Source organism: Giraffa tippelskirchi, chromosome 7 (assembly GCF_054371585.1).
Source record: "Giraffa tippelskirchi isolate mGirTip1 chromosome 7, T2T-mGirTip1v1.2.pri, whole genome shotgun sequence".
Classification (NCBI taxonomy): domain Eukaryota; kingdom Metazoa; phylum Chordata; class Mammalia; order Artiodactyla; family Giraffidae; genus Giraffa; species Giraffa tippelskirchi.
Window position 1 is genome coordinate 65,641,118 of NC_137281.1, and position 17,272 is coordinate 65,658,389.

The 17,272-nt window shown below is 56.0% G+C and overlaps 1 protein-coding gene and 1 long non-coding RNA gene across 3 annotated transcripts in view; one reads left to right on the plus strand and one right to left on the minus strand.

Annotated features, from left to right (window-relative positions):
• The window catches only part of LOC145514126 (uncharacterized), a 196,427-nt gene that overhangs the window by 10,211 nt on the left and 168,944 nt on the right, over positions 1-17,272 (plus strand). The window lies entirely within an intron of this gene.
• On the minus strand, positions 6,152-12,279 carry LOC145514090 (uncharacterized). Of its 2 annotated transcripts, none has more exons than XM_081511174.1 (3): positions 8,829-12,279; positions 8,117-8,429; positions 6,152-7,866 (listed from the first exon to the last, which is right to left on the minus strand). In XM_081511174.1, exons 1-3 carry the CDS (start codon positions 9,063-9,065, stop codon positions 7,238-7,240), a joined length of 1,179 nt encoding a protein of 392 aa, XP_081367300.1. In that variant the 5' UTR covers positions 9,066-12,279; the 3' UTR covers positions 6,152-7,237. The 2 variants fall into 2 exon arrangements, with proteins under 2 accessions (XP_081367300.1, XP_081367301.1); XM_081511175.1 differs by having other exon boundaries at positions 7,217-7,809.

A 17,272-nucleotide genomic window follows, 5' to 3' on the forward strand; every position in this document is an offset into this window, starting at 1 on the left:
GGGGTGGGACATCAGTGCCTGGGGCTGGGGGCCCTGCAGGCACGGAGATCCGATCTGCCCGGTGTGCTGGCCAGTACCCAGCTGGCCTGGTGTCTCTGCTAGGGCAAGTCTCGGTTCTCCATCTGGCCTCGGTGGATCCCTGGGTCCTGCACCTGGAGCCACCACCTCTGTAGGGACAGGTCTGGGAAGTAGAGCCTGGTTCCAGTTGGAGGCCAGTGCTAGAGCTGGGGGAGAAGCAAAGTTTGCCCACAGGCCAGCCTTGGCATGTGCGTATCCCGGGACAGAAAGCTTCCAAGAGATTCCCAAAGAATACCCAGGGTCGGATGTCTTTTGGGACTGAAGTGTGCAAGATGGGGGTGGGGGTGTGAGGCCAGCGCTTGCTGCAGGCCCAGCAGCATCTTTCGGGGACTCGTCCGTGTGTAGCTCAGCACCCCCTCCCCACACACTCCCGTGCACCAGCCCCAGCGTCCTCACCTCTGTGCTCTGGCGTGCTGGGCTCCAGGTCCTCCTGCTGCCTCAGAGGCCGGGGTTCTCGGGACTCTGGGTCGGAGCCGGGTGTGCTGAGCTCCGTGGCAGCCTCAGACTGGGCCGCCGGGTGTATCCTGGGCGGTGTCTCGGCAGCAGGCCTTCCCCGCCTCTGCTTCGCCCCCGGTGGGGCTGATGCCTCCGTGGGCACGCTCACCTGGAGCCTGCACTGGGCCTCACGGGCGGGGGGGTGGTGCTCCGACCCCTCCCTCCGGGAGGTGGACGGGGTGTCCCCGTCCTCGGCCTCATCACGTGGGAAGCTCTGCAACGACAGTGACCGTCAGCCAGCCGTGCTGGGAGTTTTCCGAGCTGGGCCTGGCCAGTGGAGCCGCTGCTTCTGCCTGCTCGAACTTCTCTTCCCAGAAGGGTCAGAGACGTGTGTCTGCTCAGATCCCCACCCGGGAGGAAAGAGACCCACCTGAGGGTGTGAGGTCAGCCTGGGCGGCCGGCGCTGCCCGCACTCTCCCCATCCCACCCAGCCTGCTCTCCCCTGGGGTGTGGACACAACTTGTCCGCAGGCTTCTGACCCCACATCCGCCTGGGCTTCCTTGAGGGAGACACACCCCGAGAAACCCGCATCCACACACACAGGCAAAGGACCCGGTGTTTCCGGGTGGCATGGGAGAGGTGGCCTGGCCCCGCCTGGGGCTCCCCGTGTTACCTTTCTGTTTCTCCGGGCAAAGGGCCAGAGGCCTCTCGGGGGTGCCCTGAGCCAACGTCGACAGGGTGCCCACGCACACTGCCTGTGAGCTCTCCTGAGGCCCCGGCCTCTGGGCAGGGGCAAACAGCAGAACATCCTGGCAGCAAGTGATCTGGCTGGGGGCTCCTCTCCGCTCTGGAGGCCTGGATACCCGGGTTGCGGGTTCTGTTGGGTTCTGTTGCCGGCAGGTGACATCATTTCCTGGGGTTCGTGCTGAGGTCCCTTCCCCAAAGCTTCGCAAGGGAATCTCTGGGTTTCTGACTGCTCGACCACCCCCCTTAGGCCATGTGCAGGCACAGTGACAGCCACACAGCCCAGCCCACAGCCCTGGGGAGGCCTGGGTGCAGCCAGGGCCTGAGCTCCGAGGACCCCGCTGCTCTCAGACCAGGCTCCTTCTTCTCATAAGTGGTGTGGCCCTGGACAAGCATATGCCCCTCAGGGTTTCCCCGGTCTCTCCATCTGCAGAGTGGGGGTCATTCTCCCATCTGTTTCCTAGGTCTGTCGGCCTACGAGCAGCTCCATGCCTTTCCACCTGGGGCTGATATCACGTGGAGCTTGTGCGCTGAGACTTCAGAAAGAAAGACTCCATCCAGGGCTGACACAGCACAGAATGGGGCAGAACGAGGCCTGGATGCGCCGTGGTACCCAGGAAAAGGCACTCCCCCTCCTGACTGTTTGGAGACCCCGCATGCAAGTTGGAGGACCGAAAGGAAGACTCGAAGGTCTCCCTCTCTGATAGAAAAGAGTAGCCAACTTTCTGGTCCTCTGTTTCCATTGAGATTCTGTTCAAGTGTCCCAGCTCGGCTTCTGCGGGTGGCTGAGCTTCTAATGGCTCCCTGCGTTCTTGTCTTTTCCTCTCCAAACCTTCCGTCCGTTTCCCCCTTCTGGGGTGGATGGGCGCTGTCATTGCTTCTACCTTCGAGACAGATTGATGAAAAGTCTGGACCATCGACTCCTTTCCTCTCTTTGGTTCCGTGTCTCTCTCTGGCTGTGTCCCTCTCTTTTCCTTTCTCGATTCAGTCTGTGTCTTCCTCTTTCTCTCTCGTGTGTGGATGGATGGATGCTAGGAATGCACATGTATATGATTAGATGAGGGTTATGTTTTAGGGATAGGTTAGAGGGAGAGAAAGGCTTTAGGTCGGAGTTGGTCATGGGGGAAGGGTCAAGGGTGGTGGTGGTGTTTCTTGGAATCTGAGTGCTGTGCATTCTTCGTCTCTTTCCATATGAACCCCTTCTCAGATACACCACTTGCAAGGAGTCTCTCATGTTCCGTTTCCTATCTTTTGCATTTGTGAATGCTTAGCTTCTCTGTTGTGAAGAGGTTCCATTGGATGGAAACCCATTGGTGTACTTGGTTTCCCTCTTTCCCTTACTTGAAGAGACCCATTTCTACCTCCGCCCAGCAAATGGCAAGGAGACTCTGATGTTAAGGAGCCTTTGACCTACGCTTCTTTCTAGCTATCTCATGACATCAGTCTTTAGGGTGAGGTTTTTCCCCGATATTGAGGTGGTGTGAGATCAAAACCAATAGCGTTCTTCAGATGTAGCTGTCTGGTTTTCCCATGGACATTGATTGAAGAGGCTTTCTTGTTCCCATTTGGATATTCTCCCCTTCTGTGTCAGAGATGAGTTGACCTTGGATGCTGGGGTTTGTTTCTGGACCCTCAACTTTATTCCATCGATCTGGATCTGTGTGTGTTGTTGTATTCCCAATAGCATACTGTCCTGCTGCTGCCGCTGCGGCTAAGTCACTTCAGTCGTGTCTGACTCTGCGCGACCCCATGGCCTGCAGCCTACCAGGCTCCTCCGTCCAGGGCATTTTCCAGGCAAGAGTACTGGAGTGGGTCGCCATCGCCTTCTCCGATACTCTCCTGAGGATCCTAGTTTGGTCGTCTAATTTCCTTTCACACAACCTTGGACGTCCGTATCGGGGCTTTTTCGTCGGATTGTATTGACAATTTAGGCTCTTTTCTGTTTCCGTAACCCCTTTTGCAATTCTTTGTTCGGTGCGAACATGCATTGGCATTTTGGGAGGAATAGCATCGAAGCTGTGGATTGCCTTGTGGGGCTGTGACATCATTTTCCCAATAGGAATTCTTTCAAGCCCTGAGCACAGCTTCTCTTTCCAGTGATTGGTGTGGGCTTGATCTTCTTTCTTCCATCTCTCGCCGTTTTGTGAGAACAGGTCCTTCCTTCCCTTCTGGGTTAGATGGACTCGTGGGTATCACTTCAGTGAATGGCATTGTCAGTGGGGGTGATAATTCCCTTCTCATTGGAAGACTTTGCGGTGAGTATTAGAAGTGCAAGTGATTTCTCTTCCCCTTCCTCCCTGTCCATCTCTCAGAGCCACCGGGAAACAGAGGCCTCATCCAGGGTCACACAGGCCTGAGGGAGTGCAACTAGACTGTTGTTTCTTCAGGCCCTCAGTGCTGGACATCATCCGGGATACTCTGTGTGTGTCTTCCTCAGTCTGGCGTCCCTTCAGACCTTTCCCTAGTTTTCACAGGCTTGTTGTGTTGGTGTTCTTTGTCTGTTTGGAGACACGTCCTTGAGAAGCTTTGTGTTTCCACTCATTCGTCTCGCGATGTATGACCTGTCTTTTGCTTTTGTAATGAGGTCTTTCCCACGGTAGATATCTTTGATTTTGCAAAGTCCACTGTATTCTCTGGGTTGTTTTGTGGACTGCCTTTTAGTTTTGTGTGTGAAGACTCAAAGCACGTGTCCGGTTTCTGCTCATTGTTCTTCTAGATTTGTGACAAGTTTTCATGGAAACTTTGTCTAGGGATAACTGGAAGTGAACTCGGTGTAAGGTGTCAAGTCTCCATCTCCATTCATGTCATGCCCTGCAGTTTCCAATTCCCTGTTCCTGAGTGGTTTTGGAGACCTTGTGGGAAGTTTGGTTGCATCGGAGTTTGCATTTCCACCTTGAGTAGATTCACACTGTTCTGCCCTCAGGGACACTGTCAAGGGGGAGTGAGGAGCAGCCTGCACTTGCAGCAGTGACCACACGGTGGGGCGAGTGCTGCTGTTCCCTCTGGGAGCCCCAGGCCACAGGCATCCCAGTGAGGAGCCAGCTCTGTGCTCAGCTGAAAGGAGTTATTCTCTCAGGAGCCTCTGAGCCCTTGCCTTTGGATCACCCAGGGTGGGCATTTATTGTGACAGAAAAAAATTGCCCTGAATTCCATGGATGGAAGAGCCTGGCTGTGTAGAGTTCGTGAGTTGCCGTGAATCAGACACAACTGAGGACACAAAAACTCAATAGACTAAAACACTTTTTGGGGGTGGGGGGAGTGAAAGGGGGTGATGTGGGGTTTTTTGTCTTATATAATAGCCAAGGGAAATCTAGTTTAAACCTAAATTCACATAGATGGGAAAGGTATAGCTCTCCGTCACCCTATTAAAAAAAAAAAAAAAAAAAACGACTTAACTTTTCTGAAAGTTTATTTAGTAGCTTCCTTGAGCAGTTCATTGTGAAGCTTTTTTTTTTTTTTTCTGTGACATTGGCCTCATTAAAAAGTACGGTTTGCGTTTACTGGATAATTTTGTTCATTGTTTTGTTAGGGAATCTTGGTAATATCTGAGTTTCCTGGGGAGCATGGTCACATGACCTGGCCCTGGCCAATCGGTGCGTTCCACCTCCCTGGCCACTGTGATTGGCTCCGGACTGGGGCAGTGCCCAATCGGGGCCCAGGGCCGGGCCTCACGTTGGAAGCCAGGGGAAGACGAGCTCTCGTCCTGCTGGGGTAGGGGAAGGGGTGGGGCCGGGGGAGGTCAGGCTCCAGCAGTGGGAGGGGCTTGAGGTCCGCCTGCGGCAGTTGGTGACCTTCCTGCTCCCCTCAGGGCAGAGCCGCCGGCCTGAGAATGAGGGCGCTGCTGAGCCCAGGGGCTGGGATGGCCCGTTGCTGCTGTGGTCCCAGAGCTCCACCCGAGACCTGAGGGAGGCCGTCTGCCCGTGAGTCCTCTCCCGCTTGTCTGTCAGCTTGTTTGAAGCATGCTGGGTTTTCTGCCCAGCTGGCTAAGGGGAGTCCCTGGAAATGCAAGGGTGTGGGTTTTGGCAGACTTCAGGGAAGACATGCCAGATGAGCCTGGGAGACTCCAGCTTAATCTGGATTCAGGAGATATCTCTTCGGGCCAGCTAGTAATTGTAGGATAAGCCAAATGAGTCTTCACAGGATGAAGAGAGTAACGTGCCAAGGTAGCAATCGATGTCCTCCTTCGAGAGGATGAAGCTGGTGCTCAGAGAAGGGGGGAACTTGGCCACAGCAAGGAGGTGTGCACCCAGACAGAACCCCCAGATCCGGCCATTTGAGCTCAGGGAGGCCACTGGTGTGGCTTGTCCCTGTGGCAGGGGCCGAGGCACGCAGCCCACCCTGATTCCTGCGGGGGCCTGACTTGGGAAGTGCCATCTGGTAGCTTTGAGACTCACCAAACCAAATTGCACTGGAGAGAGGAAGGACACCTTCCTTCATCCACCCCCCACCCCCGCCGGATTCCCACATACCCTGACCCCTTTCTCTGGATTTCGGAGCCATTTCCAGAGTCCCGCTCATATGACCTCATTCGAAGTGCACTGTGGACGAGCTGCCATCTGCAGCTGCTACCACAGCAGCCAAGGGCTTTAGCTCCCGAGTACCTCCCTTCCTTTGGAACTTGGGGGCCCTCTACTCCCCACTTGCACACCACAGACCTTTGCTGAGGATTGTGGGGACCCTCACTCAGTTTGCAGCACGTTGTAGCCATCCCTGTCCTCTCAATACCTCCCTTGCAACTCAGCTTGTGAGCTCCTTTGGAGCAGCGTGGCCCACCTGGCTGCAACGGAAGAGACACAGCTGACAGGGAAACAACAGCTTAGATCTGACAGCCGGAAAGCTCTGTCAAAAGGGACCTCCCTCTTCACACCGTAGAGGCTGTAGGAGCCGCCAGGGTTTAGGAACCAGTGCTGGGGCCAAAATGACTCCACAGCTGTTTTCCTTCCTGGGGAGGGTTCTGGCTCCAGTGGGAATGGCTCAAGTCTCCTAAGGTTCTGAAAGCCCACTGTGTGCAGATTCACGGTACACAGAGAGGAGAAGGTGGAGTCCTGCCCTGGAGGTGGGCACAGCTCACGGATGAGCCAGGCAGGCAGGCAGGCAGGCAGGGCATGAGAACACCTGAGCTGCCTTCATGAGTGAATGGTGTGGGGGCAGAGGAAGAGAAGCCGGTCTGCTCCCTCATGTGGTGCCCAGGGCAGGTTGTCCCCAGAGGAAACCCTTACGACGGTGAGGACTATCACTGCTGTTTCCCAAGGGGTTCCGTCGGTGCGTGTCTTCCCCGGAGCGGTCAGGCCGTCTCTAAAGTACACTGGCCATGGGCATTGCCTCTCCTTGGAACTTCCCATGTGTTTCTCTTTTTTATGGAACAGTGATTTTTTAGAGGGGTTCTGGGCCACAAGGTTGTTGGGTCATTTTCTAGCCTTCTGTCGTGAAGAACGCTTTCCTGGGCGTTGGGGTGGTTTGTTGTTCCAGCTCCCTTTCTTGGCTTCTTTTGGGAGCTGGTGCAACAAGAGGAGCTCAGCCTCTGCCTTCTGGCTGAGATGTCACCCTTCAAACAGCAATGCCTGCCTGGAGATAATGATGGCATTTGCCAAAAGGGCTTCGTTTGGCACATGATATCTTGAAAGGACGTACACCGTCCTTTCAGCTATCAAAGGCTAGTTCAAATGACATACAAATGAGAACTCTCCAATGGAGTCTTACAGTAGGTGGAGAGTCCGAAAAAAACTCCTTCAGTCATTTCACTGAGAGTCATTGATTGGGGACACCAAGAATATAGGAAGGAATGCAGAAAGAAAAGATGAAATTGTGTTCAGGATCGGGGGGAGGGATGAACAGGGCGTGCTTGCCTTGAATCCAGGCTTTGTTGGGGGGTGGGGCATAAAGATCGAACGGGTCTGAAACTACAAAGTGGGATGGTAACACAGTATCACCAGAGTTACACAACAGTGTTCCCAAATTGCAACAATGATGAAAAAGTTTACTAATCCCAACTTAACCAAGAGAAATACAGGAAACCATACGCAAAATAAAACATCACCAGAAAGGTGGAAACAAACCAAATGCAAAGCAGTTCAGGGGAAAGGAACTCCATGTCCCCTGGGGGCAGACCGAGTTGCCGGCGTCCACGGTGAGCAGACAGGGATGGAGGCTGCAGAGCCGACCGCTCCCCTGGACGTGGTGTTTCCGGCAAGGGCTCTGGGTCTCTGCCCAGAGCGGGGGCTCGTTCTTCCTGCAGGGGCGAGTGAGTCATCGTCGGCGTCTGGGTGTTGCGCGGGAGCCAGGGCAGGCTCTCCCTGCCGAGGCGGTGACTCCTCCTCTGCCTCGGGTTCTCCTGCCAAAGCCCGAGCAGGTACAGGTGCACGTGGAGGTGGAGGTTCTGGCTGAGGGGGTGGGACATCAGTGCCTGGGGCTGGGGGCCCTGCAGGCACGGAGATCCGATCTGCCCGGTGTGCTGGCCAGTACCCAGCTGGCCTGGTGTCTCTGCGAGGGCAAGTCTCGGTTCTCCATCTGGCCTCGGTGGATCCCTGGGTCCTGCACCTGGAGCCACCACCTCTGTAGGGACAGGTCTGGGAAGTAGAGCCTGGTTCCAGTTGGAGGCCAGTGCTAGAGCTGGGGGAGAAGCAAAGTTTGCCCACAGGCCAGCCTTGGCATGTGCGTATCCCGGGACAGAAAGCTTCCAAGAGATTCCCAAAGAATACCCAGGGTCGGATGTCTTTTGGGACTGAAGTGTGCAAGATGGGGGTGGGGGTGTGAGGCCAGCGCTTGCTGCAGGCCCAGCAGCATCTTTCGGGGACTCGTCCGTGTGTAGCTCAGCACCCCCTCCCCACACACTCCCGTGCACCAGCCCCAGCGTCCTCACCTCTGTGCTCTGGCGTGCTGGGCTCCAGGTCCTCCTGCTGCCTCAGAGGCCGGGGTTCTCGGGACTCTGGGTCGGAGCCGGGTGTGCTGAGCTCCGTGGCAGCCTCAGACTGGGCCGCCGGGTGTATCCTGGGCGGTGTCTCGGCAGCAGGCCTTCCCCGCCTCTGCTTCGCCCCCGGTGGGGCTGATGCCTCCGTGGGCACGCTCACCTGGAGCCTGCACTGGGCCTCACGGGCGGGGGGGTGGTGCTCCGACCCCTCCCTCCGGGAGGTGGACGGGGTGTCCCCGTCCTCGGCCTCATCACGTGGGAAGCTCTGCAACGACAGTGACCGTCAGCCAGCCGTGCTGGGAGTTTTCCGAGCTGGGCCTGGCCAGTGGAGCCGCTGCTTCTGCCTGCTCGAACTTCTCTTCCCAGAAGGGTCAGAGACGTGTGTCTGCTCAGATCCCCACCCGGGAGGAAAGAGACCCACCTGAGGGTGTGAGGTCAGCCTGGGCGGCCGGCGCTGCCCGCACTCTCCCCATCCCACCCAGCCTGCTCTCCCCTGGGGTGTGGACACAACTTGTCCGCAGGCTTCTGACCCCACATCCGCCTGGGCTTCCTTGAGGGAGACACACCCCGAGAAACCCGCATCCACACACACAGGCAAAGGACCCGGTGTTTCCGGGTGGCATGGGAGAGGTGGCCTGGCCCCGCCTGGGGCTCCCCGTGTTACCTTTCTGTTTCTCCGGGCAAAGGGCCAGAGGCCTCTCGGGGGTGCCCTGAGCCAACGTCGACAGGGTGCCCACGCACACTGCCTGTGAGCTCTCCTGAGGCCCCGGCCTCTGGGCAGGGGCAAACAGCAGAACATCCTGGCAGCAAGTGATCTGGCTGGGGGCTCCTCTCCGCTCTGGAGGCCTGGATACCCGGGTTGCGGGTTCTGTTGGGTTCTGTTGCCGGCAGGTGACATCATTTCCTGGGGTTCGTGCTGAGGTCCCTTCCCCAAAACTTCGCAAGGGAATCTCTGGGTTTCTGACTGCTCGACCACCCCCCTTAGGCCATGTGCAGGCACAGTGACAGCCACACAGCCCAGCCCACAGCCCTGGGGAGGCCTGGGTGCAGCCAGGGCCTGAGCTCCGAGGACCCCGCTGCTCTCAGACCAGGCTCCTTCTTCTCATAAGTGGTGTGGCCCTGGACAAGCATATGCCCCTCAGGGTTTCCCCGGTCTCTCCATCTGCAGAGTGGGGGTCATTCTCCCATCTGTTTCCTAGGTCTGTCGGCCTACGAGCAGCTCCATGCCTTTCCACCTGGGGCTGATATCACGTGGAGCTTGTGCGCTGAGACTTCAGAAAGAAAGACTCCATCCAGGGCTGACACAGCACAGAATGGGGCAGAACGAGGCCTGGATGCGCCGTGGTACCCAGGAAAAGGCACTCCCCCTCCTGACTGTTTGGAGACCCCGCATGCAAGTTGGAGGACCGAAAGGAAGACTCGAAGGTCTCCCTCTCTGATAGAAAAGAGTAGCCAACTTTCTGGTCCTCTGTTTCCATTGAGATTCTGTTCAAGTGTCCCAGCTCGGCTTCTGCGGGTGGCTGAGCTTCTAATGGCTCCCTGCGTTCTTGTCTTTTCCTCTCCAAACCTTCCGTCCGTTTCCCCCTTCTGGGGTGGATGGGCGCTGTCATTGCTTCTACCTTCGAGACAGATTGATGAAAAGTCTGGACCATCGACTCCTTTCCTCTCTTTGGTTCCGTGTCTCTCTCTGGCTGTGTCCCTCTCTTTTCCTTTCTCGATTCAGTCTGTGTCTTCCTCTTTCTCTCTCGTGTGTGGATGGATGGATGCTAGGAATGCACATGTATATGATTAGATGAGGGTTATGTTTTAGGGATAGGTTAGAGGGAGAGAAAGGCTTTAGGTCGGAGTTGGTCATGGGGGAAGGGTCAAGGGTGGTGGTGGTGTTTCTTGGAATCTGAGTGCTGTGCATTCTTCGTCTCTTTCCATATGAACCCCTTCTCAGATACACCACTTGCAAGGAGTCTCTCATGTTCCGTTTCCTATCTTTTGCATTTGTGAATGCTTAGCTTCTCTGTTGTGAAGAGGTTCCATTGGATGGAAACCCATTGGTGTACTTGGTTTCCCTCTTTCCCTTACTTGAAGAGACCCATTTCTACCTCCGCCCAGCAAATGGCAAGGAGACTCTGATGTTAAGGAGCCTTTGACCTACGCTTCTTTCTAGCTATCTCATGACATCAGTCTTTAGGGTGAGGTTTTTCCCCGATATTGAGGTGGTGTGAGATCAAAACCAATAGCGTTCTTCAGATGTAGCTGTCTGGTTTTCCCATGGACATTGATTGAAGAGGCTTTCTTGTTCCCATTTGGATATTCTCCCCTTCTGTGTCAGAGATGAGTTGACCTTGGATGCCGGGGTTTGTTTCTGGACCCTCAACTTTATTCCATCGATCTGGATCTGTGTGTGTTGTTGTATTCCCAATAGCATACTGTCCTGCTGCTGCCGCTGCGGCTAAGTCACTTCAGTCGTGTCTGACTCTGCGCGACCCCATGGCCTGCAGCCTACCAGGCTCCTCCGTCCAGGGCATTTTCCAGGCAAGAGTACTGGAGTGGGTCGCCATCGCCTTCTCCGATACTCTCCTGAGGATCCTAGTTTGGTCGTCTAATTTCCTTTCACACAACCTTGGACGTCCGTATCGGGGCTTTTTCGTCGGATTGTATTGACAATTTAGGCTCTTTTCTGTTTCCGTAACCCCTTTTGCAATTCTTTGTTCGGTGCGAACATGCATTGGCATTTTGGGAGGAATAGCATCGAAGCTGTGGATTGCCTTGTGGGGCTGTGACATCATTTTCCCAATAGGAATTCTTTCAAGCCCTGAGCACAGCTTCTCTTTCCAGTGATTGGTGTGGGCTTGATCTTCTTTCTTCCATCTCTCGCCGTTTTGTGAGAACAGGTCCTTCCTTCCCTTCTGGGTTAGATGGACTCGTGGGTATCACTTCAGTGAATGGCATTGTCAGTGGGGGTGATAATTCCCTTCTCATTGGAAGACTTTGCGGTGAGTATTAGAAGTGCAAGTGATTTCTCTTCCCCTTCCTCCCTGTCCATCTCTCAGAGCCACCGGGAAACAGAGGCCTCATCCAGGGTCACACAGGCCTGAGGGAGTGCAACTAGACTGTTGTTTCTTCAGGCCCTCAGTGCTGGACATCATCCGGGATACTCTGTGTGTGTCTTCCTCAGTCTGGCGTCCCTTCAGACCTTTCCCTAGTTTTCACAGGCTTGTTGTGTTGGTGTTCTTTGTCTGTTTGGAGACACGTCCTTGAGAAGCTTTGTGTTTCCACTCATTCGTCTCGCGATGTATGACCTGTCTTTTGCTTTTGTAATGAGGTCTTTCCCACGGTAGATATCTTTGATTTTGCAAAGTCCACTGTATTCTCTGGGTTGTTTTGTGGACTGCCTTTTAGTTTTGTGTGTGAAGACTCAAAGCACGTGTCCGGTTTCTGCTCATTGTTCTTCTAGATTTGTGACAAGTTTTCATGGAAACTTTGTCTAGGGATAACTGGAAGTGAACTCGGTGTAAGGTGTCAAGTCTCCATCTCCATTCATGTCATGCCCTGCAGTTTCCAATTCCCTGTTCCTGAGTGGTTTTGGAGACCTTGTGGGAAGTTTGGTTGCATCGGAGTTTGCATTTCCACCTTGAGTAGATTCACACTGTTCTGCCCTCAGGGACACTGTCAAGGGGGAGTGAGGAGCAGCCTGCACTTGCAGCAGTGACCACACGGTGGGGCGAGTGCTGCTGTTCCCTCTGGGAGCCCCAGGCCACAGGCATCCCAGTGAGGAGCCAGCTCTGTGCTCAGCTGAAAGGAGTTATTCTCTCAGGAGCCTCTGAGCCCTTGCCTTTGGATCACCCAGGGTGGGCATTTATTGTGACAGAAAAAAATTGCCCTGAATTCCATGGACGGAAGAGCCTGGCTGTGTAGAGTTCGTGAGTTGCCGTGAATCAGACACAACTGAGGACACAAAAACTCAATAGACTAAAACACTTTTTGGGGGTGGGGGGAGTGAAAGGGGGTGATGTGGGGTTTTTTGTCTTATATAATAGCCAAGGGAAATCTAGTTTAAACCTAAATTCACATAGATGGGAAAGGTATAGCTCTCCGTCACCCTATTAAAAAAAAAAAAAAAAAAACGACTTAACTTTTCTGAAAGTTTATTTAGTAGCTTCCTTGAGCAGTTCATTGTGAAGCATTTTTTTTTTTTTCTGTGACATTGGCCTCATTAAAAAGTACGGTTTGCGTTTACTGGATAATTTTGTTCATTGGTTTGTTAGGGAATCTTGGTAATATTTGAGTTTCCTGGGGAGCATGGTCACATGACCTGGCCCTGGCCAATCGGTGCGTTCCACCTCCCTGGCCACTGTGATTGGCTCCGGACTGGGGCAGTGCCCAATCGGGGCCCAGGGCCGGGCCTCACGTTGGAAGCCAGGGGAAGACGAGCTCTCGTCCTGCTGGGGTAGGGGAAGGGGTGGGGCCGGGGGAGGTCAGGCTCCAGCAGTGGGAGGGGCTTGAGGTCCGCCTGCGGCAGTTGGTGACCTTCCTGCTCCCCTCAGGGCAGAGCCGCCGGCCTGAGAATGAGGGCGCTGCTGAGCCCAGGGGCTGGGATGGCCCGTTGCTGCTGTGGTCCCAGAGCTCCACCCGAGACCTGAGGGAGGCCGTCTGCCCGTGAGTCCTCTCCCGCTTGTCTGTCAGCTTGTTTGAAGCATGCTGGGTTTTCTGCCCAGCTGGCTAAGGGGAGTCCCTGGAAATGCAAGGGTGTGGGTTTTGGCAGACTTCAGGGAAGACATGCCAGATGAGCCTGGGAGACTCCAGCTTAATCTGGATTCAGGAGATATCTCTTCGGGCCAGCTAGTAATTGTAGGATAAGCCTAATGAGTCTTCACAGGATGAAGAGAGTAACGTGCCAAGGTAGCAATCGATGTCCTCCTTCGAGAGGATGAAGCTGGTGCTCAGAGAAGGGGGGAACTTGGCCACAGCAAGGAGGTGTGCACCCAGACAGAACCCCCAGGTCCGGCCATTTGAGCTCAGGGAGGCCAGTGGTGTGGCTTGTCCCTGTGGCAGGGGCCGAGGCACGCAGCCCACCCTGATTCCTGCGGGGGCCTGACTTGGGAAGTGCCATCTGGTAGCTTTGAGACTCACCAAACCAAATTGCACTGGAGAGAGGAAGGACACCTTCCTTCATCCACCCCCCACCCCCGCCGGATTCCCACATACCCTGACCCCTTTCTCTGGATTTCGGAGCCATTTCCAGAGTCCCGCTCATATGACCTCATTCGAAGTGCACTGTGGACGAGCTGCCATGTGCAGCTGCTACCACAGCAGCCAAGGGCTTTAGCTCCCGAGTACCTCCCTTCCTTTGGAACTTGGGGGCCCTCTACTCCCCACTTGCACACCACAGACCTTTGCTGAGGATTGTGGGGACCCTCACTCAGTTTGCAGCACGTTGTAGCCATCCCTGTCCTCTCAATACCTCCCTTGCAACTCAGCTTGTGAGCTCCTTTGGAGCAGCGTGGCCCACCTGGCTGCAACGGAAGAGACACAGCTGACAGGGAAACAACAGCTTAGATCTGACAGCCGGAAAGCTCTGTCAAAAGGGACCTCCCTCTTCACACCGTAGAGGCTGTAGGAGCCGCCAGGGTTTGGGAACCAGTGCTGGGGCCAAAATGACTCCACAGCTGTTTTCCTTCCTGGGGAGGGTTCTGGCTCCAGTGGGAATGGCTCAAGTCTCCTAAGGTTCTGAAAGCCCACTGTGTGCAGATTCACGGTACACAGAGAGGAGAAGGTGGAGTCCTGCCCTGGAGGTGGGCACAGCTCACGGATGAGCCAGGCAGGCAGGCAGGCAGGCAGGGCATGAGAACACCTGAGCTGCCTTCATGAGTGAATGGTGTGGGGGCAGAGGAAGAGAAGCCGGTCTGCTCCCTCATGTGGTGCCCAGGGCAGGTTGTCCCCAGAGGAAACCCTTACGACGGTGAGGACTATCACTGCTGTTTCCCAAGGGGTTCCGTCGGTGCGTGTCTTCCCCGGAGCGGTCAGGCCGTCTCTAAAGTACACTGGCCATGGGCATTGCCTCTCCTTGGAACTTCCCATGTGTTTCTCTTTTTTATGGAACAGTGATTTTTTAGAGGGGTTCTGGGCCACAAGGTTGTTGGGTCATTTTCTAGCCTTCTGTCGTGAAGAACGCTTTCCTGGGCGTTGGGGTGGTTTGTTGTTCCAGCTCCCTTTCTTGGCTTCTTTTGGGAGCTGGTGCAACAAGAGGAGCTCAGCCTCTGCCTTCTGGCTGAGATGTCACCCTTCAAACAGCAATGCCTGCCTGGAGATAATGATGGCATTTGCCAAAAGGGCTTCATTTGGCACATGATATCTTGAAAGGACGTACACCGTCCTTTCAGCTATCAAAGGCTAGTTCAAATGACATACAAATGAGAACTCTCCAATGGAGTCTTACAGTAGGTGGAGAGTCCGAAAAAAACTCCTTCAGTCATTTCACTGAGAGTCATTGATTGGGGACACCAAGAATATAGGAAGGAATGCAGAAAGAAAAGATGAAATTGTGTTCAGGATCGGGGGGAGGGATGAACAGGGCGTGCTTGCCTTGAATCCAGGCTTTGTTGGGGGGTGGGGCATAAAGATCGAACGGGTCTGAAACTACAAAGTGGGATGGTAACACAGTATCACCAGAGTTACACAACAGTGTTCCCAAATTGCAACAATGATGAAAAAGTTTACTAATCCCAACTTAACCAAGAGAAATACAGGAAACCATACGCAAAATAAAACATCACCAGAAAGGTGGAAACAAACCAAATGCAAAGCAGTTCAGGGGAAAGGAACTCCATGTCCCCTGGGGGCAGACCGAGTTGCCGGCGTCCACGGTGAGCAGACAGGGATGGAGGCTGCAGAGCCGACCGCTCCCCTGGACGTGGTGTTTCCGGCAAGGGCTCTGGGTCTCTGCCCAGAGCGGGGGCTCGTTCTTCCTGCAGGGGCGAGTGAGTCATCGTCGGCGTCTGGGTGTTGCGCGGGAGCCAGGGCAGGCTCTCCCTGCCGAGGCGGTGACTCCTCCTCTGCCTCGGGTTCTCCTGCCAAAGCCCGAGCAGGTACAGGTGCACGTGGAGGTGGAGGTTCTGGCTGAGGGGGTGGGACATCAGTGCCTGGGGCTGGGGGCCCTGCAGGCACGGAGATCCGATCTGCCCGGTGTGCTGGCCAGTACCCAGCTGGCCTGGTGTCTCTGCGAGGGCAAGTCTCGGTTCTCCATCTGGCCTCGGTGGATCCCTGGGTCCTGCACCTGGAGCCACCACCTCTGTAGGGACAGGTCTGGGAAGTAGAGCCTGGTTCCAGTTGGAGGCCAGTGCTAGAGCTGGGGGAGAAGCAAAGTTTTCCCACAGGCCAGCCTTGGCATGTGCGTATCCCGGGACAGAAAGCTTCCAAGAGATTCCCAAAGAATACCCAGGGTCGGATGTCTTTTGGGACTGAAGTGTGCAAGATGGGGGTGGGGGTGTGAGGCCAGCGCTTGCTGCAGGCCCAGCAGCATCTTTCGGGGACTCGTCCGTGTGTAGCTCAGCACCCCCTCCCCACACACTCCCGTGCACCAGCCCCAGCGTCCTCACCTCTGTGCTCTGGCGTGCTGGGCTCCAGGTCCTCCTGCTGCCTCAGAGGCCGGGGTTCTCGGGACTCTGGGTCGGAGCCGGGTGTGCTGAGCTCCGTGGCCGCCTCAGACTGGGCCGCCGGGTGTATCCTGGGCGGTGTCTCGGCAGCAGGCCTTCCCCGCCTCTGCTTCGCCCCCGGTGGGGCTGATGCCTCCGTGGGCACGCTCACCTGGAGCCTGCACTGGGCCTCACGGGCGGGGGGGTGGTGCTCCGACCCCTCCCTCCGGGAGGTGGACGGGGTGTCCCCGTCCTCGGCCTCATCACGTGGGAAGCTCTGCAACGACAGTGACCGTCAGCCAGCCGTGCTGGGAGTTTTCCGAGCTGGGCCTGGCCAGTGGAGCCGCTGCTTCTGCCTGCTCGAACTTCTCTTCCCAGAAGGGTCAGAGACGTGTGTCTGCTCAGATCCCCACCCGGGAGGAAAGAGACCCACCTGAGGGTGTGAGGTCAGCCTGGGCGGCCGGCGCTGCCCGCACTCTCCCCATCCCACCCAGCCTGCTCTCCCCTGGGGTGTGGACACAACTTGTCCGCAGGCTTCTGACCCCACATCCGCCTGGGCTTCCTTGAGGGAGACACACCCCGAGAAACCCGCATCCACACACACAGGCAAAGGACCCGGTGTTTCCGGGTGGCATGGGAGAGGTGGCCCGGCCCCGCCTGGGGCTCCCCGTGTTACCTTTCTGTTTCTCCGGGCAAAGGGCCAGAGGCCTCTCGGGGGTGCCCTGAGCCAACGTCGACAGGGTGCCCACGCACACTGCCTGTGAGCTCTCCTGAGGCCCCGGCCTCTGGGCAGGGGCAAACAGCAGAACATCCTGGCAGCAAGTGATCTGGCTGGGGGCTCCTCTCCGCTCTGGAGGACTGGATACCCGGGTTGCGGGTTCTGTTGGGTTCTGTTGCCGGCAGGTGACATCATTTCCTGGGGTTCGTGCTGAGGTCCCTTCCCCAAAACTTCGCAAGGGAATCTCTGGGTTTCTGACTGCTCGACCACCCCCCTTAGGCCATGTGCAGGCACAGTGACAGCCACACAGCCCAGCCCACAGCCCTGGGGAGGCCTGGGTGCAGCCAGGGCCTGAGCTCCGAGGACCCCGCTGCTCTCAGACCAGGCTCCTTCTTCTCATAAGTGGTGTGGCCCTGGACAAGCATATGCCCCTCAGGGTTTCCCCGGTCTCTCCATCTGCAGAGTGGGGGTCATTCTCCCATCTGTTTCCTAGGTCTGTCGGCCTACGAGCAGCTCCATGCCTTTCCACCTGGGGCTGATATCACGTGGAGCTTGTGCGCTGAGACTTCAGAAAGAAAGACTCCATCCAGGGCTGACACAGCACAGAATGGGGCAGAACGAGGCCTGGATGCGCCGTGGTACCCAGGAAAAGGCACTCCCCCTCCTGACTGTTTGGAGACCCCGCATGCAAGTTGGAGGACCGAAAGGAAGACTCGAAGGTCTCCCTCTCTGATAGAAAAGAGTAGCCAACTTTCTGGTCCT